At 38.7% G+C, this 12,703-nt stretch overlaps 1 protein-coding gene across 2 annotated transcripts in view; it reads right to left on the reverse strand.

Moving 5' to 3' along the window:
• kremen1 (kringle containing transmembrane protein 1) overlaps positions 1-12,703 on the reverse strand; it is a 266,356-nt gene that overhangs the window by 96,975 nt on the left and 156,678 nt on the right. For both annotated transcript variants that reach the window (XM_061942079.2, XM_072912511.1), the window contains exon 3: positions 11,775-11,866. In XM_061942079.2, coding sequence (XP_061798063.2) covers positions 11,775-11,866 — 92 coding nt within the window. The remainder of the gene's footprint in view (positions 1-11,774; positions 11,867-12,703) is intronic.

Below are 12,703 nucleotides of genomic sequence, written 5' to 3' on the forward strand. Positions count from 1 at the left end.
CGTGCAACTCAAGACTGGAAAATGGCGGGATAGCCGCGGGGGGGGTCCTCCTGAGACCTGGTGGCACAGAGTTCAGTCGGTCTGCTCGTGTGTTTAGTCTGCTGCAGCCAGGAGTACGCAACATCCATCCATCCATCCATTTTCTACCGCTTATTCCCTTTAACAATTTCAACTAGGAGCATACTTGGCAACCCTCCCGAATTTTTCCGGGAGACTCCCGAAATTCAGCGCCTCTCCCGAAAACCTCCCGGGACAAATATTCTCCCGAAAATCTCCCGATTTTCAGCCGGAGCTGGAGGCCACGCCCCCCTCCAGCTCCATGCGGACCTGAGTGAGGACAGCCTTTTTTCACGACGGGGTGACAAGAAATAAATCATCCAGACTAGAGATAAATTGTATTATTATGTTTATTTTACCTAAAAATAAATATATTTATTAATAAAAAATTTTTTTATAAATAAATAAATTTTTACTATATTTTGCTAAAAACATCAAAATTAATTGTATTTTTATTTTGTATTTTTTCGTGACTCCTTATTACATCCAGCCATAGAATTATACATTAAAATAAACATATTTGAAATAATTGATTTTAAATTATCATAATAATTCATTTAAAATGACCATATTTAATTATTAAAATAATTGCTTGTTTATCAACAACTTTAGCATTTTATTCATTACATTTTGAAACCCTCAGAAGCCAAGTTATGTTATATTCCTTAAGATTTATTTATGCAAGTTTGAAGTATCAATTATCTAAACACAGTTTTGTTTGCATATTTTCAGGATGTATATATATATATATATATATATATATATATGTCTTAATAAGGTTATCCAAAAAATAGTGCTCGATACCGTAGTAGAGCGCAATATATGTATGTGTGGGAAAAAAAATCACAAGACTACTTCATCTCTACAGAACTGTTTCATGAGGGGGTTCCCTCAATCATCAGGAGATTTTAATGGGAGCATTCACATACCATGGTTTATATAGGGCACAGAGTGGGTGGATACAGGCTGGCGTAGGGGCGTGGTGATTGGCTCATGTGTTACCTAGGAGGTGTTTCCGTCTGTGGCGGCATGCTGATACAATTTCGCTGCGCTTGTTGAGGGATGACAGGTCTGGACGGTAAATAATAAACAGTTTCTCTTTCAAGCATAGGTTGCATCTTTTATTACCACTATTGTAAGGTGTGCTGGATGCAAGAATTTGCCATGTTATTGAATATTCAACATTATTGTCTTTGAGGTCCCAAATGTGTTTGCTGAGTTCTGTGGTATTCCGCAGGTTTTGGTTCCTGAAAGAAGCCTTGTGATTGTTCCATCTGGTTTTAAACTCTCCCTCGGTTAATCCTACATATGTGTCGGATGTGTTAATGTCCTTGCGTGTTACCTTAGATTGGTAGACAACTGATGTTTGTAAGCACCCCCCGTTGAGAGGGCAATCAGGTTTCTTACGGCAGTTGCAGCCTTTGTTGGAACAGAAAACGAAACAACATCATCTGGTACAACCCCCCATACAGCAAAAACATCTCAACTAACATTGGCCACAAATTCCTCACTCTGATTGACAAACACTTTCCCAAAGGCAACAGCCTAAGAAAAGTATTCAACAAGAACAACATTAAATTGAGCTACAGCTGTATGAACAATATACGACAAATTATCTCAAACCACAACAAAACAATTGCAAATGAGCCGTCGACCCCCAGACAGAGCGACCCCAAAACCAACAAAGGCTGCAACTGCCGTAAGAAACCTGATTGCCCTCTCAACGGGGGGTGCTTACAAACATCAGTTGTCTACCAATCTAAGGTAACACGCAAGGACATTAACACATCCGACACATATGTAGGATTAACCGAGGGAGAGTTTAAAACCAGATGGAACAATCACAAGGCTTCTTTCAGGAACCAAAACCTGCGGAATACCACAGAACTCAGCAAACACATTTGGGACCTCAAAGACAATAATGTTGAATATTCAATAACATGGCAAATTCTTGCATCCAGCACACCTTACAATAGTGGTAATAAAAGATGCAACCTATGCTTGAAAGAGAAACTGTTTATTATATACCGTCCAGACCTGTCATCCCTCAACAAGCGCAGCGAAATTGTACCAGCATGCCGCCACAGACGGAAACACCTCCTAGGTAACACATGAGCCAATCACCACGCCCCTACGCCAGCCTGTACCCACCCACTCTGTGCCCTATATAACCCATGGTATGTGAATGCTCCCATTAAAATCTCCTGATGATTGAGGGAACCCCCTCATGAAACAGGCCTGTAGAGATGAAGTAGTCTTGTGATTTTTTTTCCCACACATACATATATTGCGCTCTACTACGGTATCGAGCACTATTTTTTGGATAACCTTATTAAGACATATATATATATATATGTATGAAATACTTGACTTGGTGAATTCTAGCTGTCAATATACTCCTCCCCTCTTAACCACGCCCCCAACCACGTCCCGCCCCACCCCCCGACCACGCCCCCACCCCCCACCTCCCGAAATCGGAGGTCTCAAGGTTGGCAAGTATGACTAGGAGGACACTCAACAAGCCACCAAATTAAAATACTTCCAAAGAAAAAGGTACGTCCTCGGCCCTTAGCCACACCCTTACTCCGAGTTTTGTAGAAATTTGCGGCCACGTTTTTGTAATTATTCTAACAAACAACAAAGAAAACATTATTAATTGGCACGGTCTAAGGCAGACCTGGGCAAATGAAGGCCCGGGGGCCACATGCGGCCCGTTAAGCTTTTCAATCTGGTTGACCCACTTAACATGCTTCAAAACTCACCATATTTGACCCACACATCAGGACCTGCAAAAATAGCCTTTTTAAAAAAAAAAAAACGAACCACAAAACTCAAAATTGCGCTCTAGCGCCCCCTAGGAAAAAAAAAAACGAGACTGCCTGTAACTCCCACTAGGAAGGTCGGAGAGACATGAAACAAAAACCTCTATGTAGGTCTGACTTAGACCTACATTTCATAATGGTACGTTGTCGGGCTAAAATAAACAGGAAGTTGGCAATTCCCCCTTCAAGACAAAACAGTACTAAAAACAGTAACTTTTGCCTCTTTGAGCTGTAATTTGACCCCCTTAACATGCTTCAAAACTCACCAAACTGAACGCACACATCAGGACTGGCAAAAATTGCGATCTAATAAAAAAACCTAACCCCAAATTTAAAAATTGCGCTCTAGAGCAATTTTTGAATAAAACGGAGAAAAAACTGCTCCTCGGAAGAAAAAAAAATGACAAAACTGCCTGTAACTCCCACTGGGAAAGTCGGAGAAACATGAAACAAAAACCTCTCCATAGGTCTCACTTAGACCTACATTTCATAGATTGACAACCCCCAGCAAAAATCAACAGGAAGTTGGCAATTCCCCCTTCAAGACAAAACAGTACTAAAAACAGTAACTTTTGCCTCTTTGAGCTGTAATTTGACCCCCTTAACAGGCTTCAAAACTCACCGAACTGAACGCACACATCAGGACTGGCAAAAATTGCGATCTAATAAAAAAACCTAACCCCAAATTTAAAAATTGCGCTCTAGAGCAATTTTTGAATAAAACGGAGAAAAAACTGCTCCTCGGAAGAAAAAAATGACAAAACTGTAACTGTAACTCCCACTGGGAAAGTCGGAGAAACATGAAACAAAAACCTCTCCGTAGGTCTCACTTAGACCTACATTTCATAGATTGACAACCCCCAGCAAAAATCAACAGGAAGTTGGCAATTCCCCCTTCAAGACAAAACAGTACTAAAAACAGTAACTTTTGCCTCTTTGAGCTGTAATTTGACCCCCTTAACACGCTTCAAAACTCACCAAACTGAACGCACACATCAGGACTGGCAAAAATTGCGATCTAATAAAAAAACCTAACCCCAAATTTAAAAATTGCGCTCTAGAGCAATTTTTGAATAAAACGGAGAAAAAACTGCTCCTCGGAAGAAAAAAAAATGACAAAACTGCCTGTAACTCCCACTGGGAAAGTCGGAGAAACAAAAACCTCTCCGTAGGTCTCACTTAGACCTACATTTCATAGATTGACAACCCCCAGCAAAAATCAACAGGAAGTTTGCTATTCCCCCTTCAAAACAAATTTTCTGTAAAAATCGGTCACCTTCCTTCAAAAACGAATTCCTCTGAGCGCGTTTGTCGTTTCGCCTTCAAACTAACACAGGAGAGAGATTGAACCCTTGTGATTACAATGACAGAAGCGCTTTTTTTCTAACTGCTCCGGTTTTGATTTTATGACCCTTCAAAGACCCGCTGCGCTGATGCTGCTGCGCTGCTGTTTTTTTAAGATGGCTGCTTAAAAGCAGGAAGCACCAACGTGCCCACACAATGCAGACAAGGTAGGTACACTAGACAAAAGTCTTGGGACACTTCAGACTAAAAGTAGACCTCTATTTTTTAAATGTTATTTACTAGCAAGCTGGTCTGGCTTTGCTCGACATTTTTAATTCTAAAAGACAAAACTCAAATAGAATTTGAAAATCCAAGAAAATATTTTAAAGACTGAAAATGGATGGGTCTTCACTTGTTTAAATAAATTCATTTATTTTTTACTTTTCTTCTTATTACTTTTAGAAATACAATTTTAGAGAAAAAAATACAACCTTAAAAATGATTTTAGGATTTTTAAACAAATATACCTTTTTACCTTTTAAATTTCTTCCTCTTCTTTCCTGACAATTTAAATCAACGTTCAAGTAAATTTATTTTTTTTATATTGTAAAGAATAATAAATATTTTAGCTTCTGGTTTTTCGACGAAGAATATTTGTGAAATATTTCTTCAAACTTTCTATGATTAAAATTCAAAAAAATTATTCTGGCAAATCTAGAAAATCTGTAGAATCAAATTTAAATCTTATTTCAAAGTATTTTGAATTTCTTTTAAAATTTTTGTTCTGGAAAATCTAGAAGAAATACTGATTTGTCTTTGTTCGAAATATAGCTTGGTCCAATTTGTTAAATATTCTAACAAAGTGCAGATTGGATTTTAACCAATTTAAAACATGTCATCAAAATTCTAAAATGTATCTTAATCAGGAAAAATGACTAATGACGTTCCATAAATTCTTTTAATTATTTCAAAAAGATTCAAATTAGATCGTTTTTCTCTTCTTTTTGTCGGTTGAATTTTGAATTTTAAAGAGTCGAAATTGAAGATAAACTATGTTTTAAAATTGTATTTAAATTTTTTTCGTGTTTTCTCCTCTTTTAAACCGTTCAATTAAGTGTTTTTTTCATCATTTATTCTCTACAAAAAACCTTCCGTAAAAGGAAAAAAAATGTACGACGGAATGACAGACAGAAATACCCATTTTTTTTATATATATAAATGTATTTATTTAGCTATTCTTGTTTAAATCACACTTACGTGTAACTTACAAATGACAATATATTTATTTATTTAAGTGTGTATCAAACTGGTAGCCCTTCGCATTAATCAGTACCCAAGAAGTAGTTTTTGGTTTCAAAAAGGTTGGTGACCCCTGTACTAGGGCATCAAATCAGTGTCAGTTGAGTCGGTCCATAGGTTGCCTGTAGGGATTTTTAATGTCCAGCAGATGTCAGTATTTAGTGACACAGTATCGACACAGTATCAATACAGTTTTGCAATGTGTCGAAACGCTTCATGACGCCTCATCAACCCATCACTAGTATGTATTAATCAGGGGTCTCAGACCCGCTGCCCACACCTTTATATGAGATTTGAAAGCTGGTGCGGCACGCGGGTTTCAAATGAATGGCGCTTGACAGCGTCATGCGAGCCGTGTTGGTACAGCATATAGCAACCACCATAACAGCGTTCCTGAACAGCTTCACGTGGTATGTGGCTTTTGCCTGCTCACGTAGGTGACAGCAACGCATACTTGCTCAACAACCACACAGGTTACACTGACGGTGGCGGTATAACATTTTTTTTTAACACTCTTACTAATAATGCGCCACACTGTGAACCCACACCAAACAAGAATGACAAACACATTTCGGGAGAACATCTGCACCATAACACAACAGGACAAATACCCAGAATCCCATGCAGCCCTAACTCTTCCGGGATACATTATACACCCCCGCTACCAAACCCCGCCCACCTCAACCGACGCACAGAGAGGGGGGTGGGGGGAGGTTGATGTGTGAGGGAGCAGGGTTGGGGTGGGGGTGGGGTTTGGTGGTAGCAGGGGTGTATAATATAGCCCGGAAGAGTCAGGGCTGCATGGGATTCTGGGTGTTTGTTCTGTTGTGTTTATGTTGTGTTAAGGTGCAGATGTTCTCCCGAAATGTGTTTGTCATTCTTGTTTGGTTTTGGTTCAAAGTGTGGCGCATTATTAGTAAGAGTGTTAAAGTTGTTTTATATGGCCACCGTCAGTGTAACCTGTGTGGCTGTTGACCAAGTATGCCTTGCTGTCACGTACGTGCGCAAGCAGAAGATGTATATTGTATAACAAGTGTTGGGCTAGCACGCTGTTAATATAAATTGTAGAAGGCGCTAAATGTTGTACCATCATCACTGGAGTATAAGTCGCATTTTTTGTGGAAATGTATTTGATAAAAGCCAACAGCAAGAATAGAATTTGAAAGGCAATTTAAAATAAATGAAGAATAGTGAACAACAGGCTGAATAAGTGTACGTTATATGAGGCATAAATAACCAACTGGTATGTTAACGTAACATATTATGGTACGAGTCATTCAAATAACTATAACATATAGAACATGCTATACGTTTACCAAACAATCTGTCACTCCTAATCGCTAAATCCCATGAAATCTTATACGTCTAGTCTCTTACGTGAATGAGATCAATAATATTATAATGTGTTCATCATTTCACACATAAGTCGCTCCTGAGTATAAGTCGCACCCCCGGCCAAACTATGAAAAAAAACTGCGACTTATAGTCCGTAAAATACGGTAATCATAGTGGTATTGACTAGATACACTACTGTACTTGGTATCATTACAGTGGATGCTAGGTGTAGAAGGGGTGTAGGACCGGTACTTTTCAGAGGCAGTTTATCTCAGCCTTCATATGACCCTTCTGTTCCTCTGCATTTCTCTTGTTTTCCATCAGTTTCTTCTTTAAGTGACACAGTTAGTCATATGAAGCCCTCTGGTTCTCCTGCAGATGCCCTCCCACCTCGCCTGTTTAAGGAGGTACTTGCTACTATTGGATCAAGTGTCCTTAACATTATCAATAGTAGCCTCTCTTCTGGAATAGTACCAGTAGAGTTTAAACATGCAGTGGTACGACCTCTACTTAAAAAACCAAGCCTCGACCCCTCTCTCCTCTCTAACCTCAGACCTATCTCTAATCTTCCATACATTTCCAAAATATTAGAGAAGGTTGTCTACAGTCAGTTGTTGCCCTTCTTAGAGGATAATGCTATCACTGAGCTGTTCCAGTCCGGTTTTAAAGCCCTCCACAGCACAGAGTCAGCGCTTCTAAAAGTTTTTAACGATATCCTCCTGTCCACTGATTCTGGTAAATATGTCGTCCTGGTGCTTTTAGATCTGTCTGCTGCGTTCCACGCCACCTTAATCACTCGTCTTGAGAACTGTGTGGGCATTAAGGGCGCCGCCCTCAACTGGTTCCGGTCGTACCTAACCGACAGGAGTTTTTGTGTAAAAGTAGACAGTTTTATGTCTTCCACAGCTCCTTTACCACATGGGGTCCCCCAGGGCTCAATCCTTGCCCCAATTTTATTTGCGCTTTACCTTCTCCCCCTTGGTTCTATTTTTAGGAAGTACAGTATTGCATTTCATTTTTACGCCGATGATTGCCAGATTTATTTTCCCATGGCACAAAATAACACGGTTCAACGTCTTATTGACTGCCTGCACGACATCAAAGTCTGGCTTTCAGCTAACTTCCTGAGCCTAAATGAAGACAAAACAGAAGTTATGTTGTTCGGTCCAAGTCGCTCTCCCTCCCCCAACGTTGACCTCGGCACTCTGACCCCGTATCTCAGCGACTGTGTCACAAACCTGGGGGTAAAGTTCGACTCAGATTTTAAATTCGAAAAACAAATCAGCAGCGTCGTACAAAAAAGCTTTTATCAATTACGCCAAATAGCGAAAGTGAAACCGCTTCTATCAGGACATGATCTTGAGAAATTAATCCACGCCTTTATCTCGACTCGTCTTGATTATTGTAATGCCCTGTATGTTGGCATTAGCCAGGCCTCCCTCGCCCGCCTGCAGCTCGTGCAGAACTCTGCTGCTCGTCTGCTAACACAGACCCGCAGACGTGAGCACATCACCCCTATTTTAGCGTCCCTTCACTGGCTCCCTGTGCGTTACCCAATCAATTTTAAACTCCTTTTATTTGTTTTTAAATGTCTAAACAACCTCGCGCCAACCTATCTCTCCGACCTCCTTCAGCCTTACTGCCCCACCCGATCCTTAAGATCAGCCGATCAGCTGCTGTTGACGGTCCCTGACACAAAGCTGAAGCTTAGAGGTGACAGAGCTTTCGCCGTTGCTGCTCCCAAGCTCTGGAACGACCTACCCCTGAGTGTTAGACAAGCCTCCTCTCTTCCTGTTTTTAAATCTCTCTTAAAAACATACTATTATTCCATGGCTTTTAACACTGAGTGATATCCATCCTGCAATGGCGCCCCATAATACACCTGCTGTGAACCTGTTTTTATGTTTTTATGTTTTTATTTATTCTATCCATCCATCCATCCATCTTCTTCCGCTTATCCAAGGTCGGGTTGCGGGGGCAGCAGCCTTAGCAGGGAAGCCCAGACTTCCCTCTCCCCAGCCACTTCGTCCAGCTCCTCCCGGGGGATCCCGAGGCGTTCCCAGGCCAGGCGGGAGACATAGTCTTCCCAACGTGTCCTGGGTCTTCCTCGTGGCCTCCTACCGGTCGGACGTGCCCTAAACATCTCCCTAGGGAGGCACTCGGGTGGCATCCTGACCAGATGCCCGAACCACCTCATCTGGCTCCTCTCGATGTGGAGGAGCAGCGGCTTTACTTTGAGCTCTCCCCGGATGACAGAGCTTCTCACCCTATCTCTAAGGGAGAGCCCCGCCACCCGGCGGAGGAAACTCATTTCGGCCGCTTGTACCCGTGATCTTGTCCTTTCGGTCATAACCCAAAGCTCATGACCATAGGTGAGGATGGGAACGTAGATCGACCGGTAAATTGAGAGCTTTGCCTTCCGGCTCAGCTCCTTCTTCACCACAACGGATCGATACAGCGTCCGCATTACTGAAGACGCCGCACCGATCCGCCTGTCGATCTCACGATCCACTCTTCCCCCACTCGTGAACAAGACTCCGAGGTACTTGAACTCCTCCACTATTTATTCTATTTCATTTATTTATTTTTTATCGTGTTCTGTTTGTGTTGTGTTGTGTTTGCTCGGTACTCGTTTTATCTTTTAACCTGCCCATTGTACAGCACTTTGGCTACCCCTGTGGTCAATTTTAAATGTGCTTTATAAATAAAGTTGATTTGATTTGATTTGATTAGTACTGAAAATGATTCATTGGTATCGCAGTACTATACTAATACCGTACAACCCTAAAATAAACTTTAACCAGAAGAAAGGACATATTGACTTTGCTTTCTAATTAACAGGGTTTAATGTTGGCCAAAGAACAGTCCAGCCGTTGTACTCACAGTGCAGATGAAAAACAGGCGGGTTAGAAGAGATGGTTAGAAACATCTAATTAGCTCGAAAACATACACATGTTTGACCGCTTGTAGAAAAACAGACACATTGCTCGACGGGACAAACTAAAAAGGATCGACCGCAGCGCTTGAAAGGTCAACGCTAAAAAAGTCATTAATGGCGAGCAGATTGCAAACACATTCATCAACAACTAGTGATGGGTTGATGAGGCGTCATGAAGCGTTTCGACACATTGCAAAACTGTATTGATACTGTGTCGATACTGTGTCACTAAATACTGACATCTGCTGGACATTAAAAATCCCTACAGGCAACCTATGGACCGACTCAACTGACACTGATTTGATGCCCTAGTACAGGGGTCACCAACCTTTTTGAAACCAAAAACTACTTCTTGGGTACTGATTAATGCGAAGGGCTACCAGTTTGATACACACTTAAATAAATAAATATATTGTCATTTGTAAGTTACACGTAAGTGTGATTTAAACAAGAATAGCTAAATAAATACATTCATATATCAAATAAAATGGGTATTTCTGTCTGTCATTCCGTCGTACATTTTTTTTTCCTTTTACGGAAGGTTTTTTGTAGAGAATAAATGATGAAAAAAACACTTAATTGAACGGTTTAAAAGAGGAGAAAACACGAAAAAAAAATTAAAATAAAATTTTGAAACATAGTTTATCTTCAATTTCGACTTTTTAAAATTCAAAATTCAACTGACAAAAAGAAGAGAAAAACTAGCTAATTTGAATCTTTTTGAAAAAAATGTAAAAAATTTATGGAACATCATTAGTCATTTTTCCTGATTAAGATACATTTTAGAATTTTGATGACATGTTTTAAATTGGTTAAAATCCAATCTGCACTTTGTTAGAATATTTAACAAATTGGACCAAGCTATATTTCTAACAAAGACAAATCAGTATTTCTTCTACATTTTCCAGAACAAACATTTTAAAAGAAATTCTAAATACTTTGAAATAAGATTTAAATTTGATTCTACAGATTTTCTAGATTTGCCAGAATATTTTTTTTGAATTTTAATCATAGTAAGTTTGAAGAAATATTTCACAAATATTCTTCGTCGAAAAAACAGAAGCTAAAATATTTATTATTCTTTACAATAAAAAAAAAATAAAAAAATAACTTGAACATTGATTTAAATTGTCAGGAAAGAAGAGGAAGACATTTAAAAGGTAAAAAGGTATATTTGTTTCAAAATCCTAAAATCATTTTTAAGGTTGTATTTTTTTCTCTAAAATTGTATTTCTAAAAGTAAAAAATAAATGAATTTATTTCAACAAGTGAAGACCCATCCATCCATCCATTTTCTACCGCTTATTCCAAGTGAAGACCAAGTCTTTAAAATATTTTCTTGGATTTTCAAATTCTATTTGAGTTTTGTCTCTTTTAGAATTAAAAATGTCGAGCAAAGCGAGACCAGCTTGCTAGTAAATAATAATAAAAAAAAAAAAATAGAGGCAGCTCACTGGTAAGTGCTGCTCTTTGAGCTATTTTTAGAACAGGCCAGCGGGCGACTGATCTGGTCCTTACGGGCTACCTGGTGACCGCGGGCACCGCGTTGGTGACCCCTGCCCTAGTATATACAATCATATCTTTTTCAATAGTATCTTTTTTAGATACAGTCAATAAATAATGTGAACATGTATCATAACGTGGAAATCTAAGAGAACGTGTTGTGGATGATTGTGGACTGGGAATTTTTTTTATTTTATTTTTTTACACATTTTTATTAAAAAAAAGAAAAAAGAAAAAAGTTTTTCCGACGTATTACATTTTAGACGATTGTAATTAAAGGCGTTGTTTTTTTTTAGATGATAATGACGGTTTACAAGCGTTACGCTCCATAAAAACTATTCATAGCGCCTGCCTTGGATGTTTGTCCAATGGCAGCAGACGCATCAAAGAAAGGTCGGAGCAGGAGTGTCAATCATCACTAATGTGCCTCATAAAGCTGATTGTTAGTCTGCATGGTGACTGCGGTGCAAGTAAGTGACACGAGCTACAGCCGGATGACAAAAACGAGCGAGGAGATTGACGGGGTTGTCACTCACTGCGGCATGTCGGGATGTCGCAGTATCGCCAGTAGATTCCGTCTTCGTGGTCGGCGATGTAACACCACGGCTGGACGTCGCCGTCCGGATTCCTGGGAATCAAACAGGATCAGTGAATTGCTTTATTTTGACATGTTCATGGTAATAAATGCGAATAATTCATTCATTTAAAACAAGTATTAAATTATCAATCATATACATTCATAAAAATGCCTGACATGTACAAGTGATCATGGAATATAAACAATTAGTAAATAGTATTACTTTTTCTTTTTTTTTTTTTAATTTCATAAAGAATTTAATTAATCATTTTAGACTTTACACTTTTTTTCTAGTCAGACAATATTTTTGGTGCAATGGATGGAATTTATATGATTGCAACATACTTCAATTATCAATAAAATAATAATAATATGAAATATTAATGACAATACTATTATCATAATAGCATAACAATAACAGTGCTAATGTGAAATAATGTGTATTTTTTAATTTTCTTCAAGTCAGACAATATTTTTCATACAATGGATGGAATTTATGTAATTGTAACTTATTTACATTATTATTAAAGTAATAATAAAAATAATAATAATGACGAGATATAGCATAGCAATAATAGTTACAACAATATTGTTGGTACAAAATTATGACATTTATGTAATTGTAACATATTTAAATGATCAATAAAATAATAATAATAATAATCTAAAATAATAATGACAATATAATTATCAAAATAGCATAACAATAACAGTGCTAATGTGAAATAATATGTATTTTTAAATGTTCTTCAAGTCAGACAATATTAACTAACCCTAACCCTAACCCTAACCCTAACCCCTAACCCTAACCTTAACCCCTAACCCTAACCCTAACCCTAACCCTAAAATGAAGAAATAATGACAATAATATTATCGAAATAGCATAGC

This window comes from Nerophis lumbriciformis, linkage group LG03 (genome assembly GCF_033978685.3).
Source record: "Nerophis lumbriciformis linkage group LG03, RoL_Nlum_v2.1, whole genome shotgun sequence".
Taxonomy (NCBI): Eukaryota; Metazoa; Chordata; class Actinopteri; order Syngnathiformes; family Syngnathidae; genus Nerophis; species Nerophis lumbriciformis.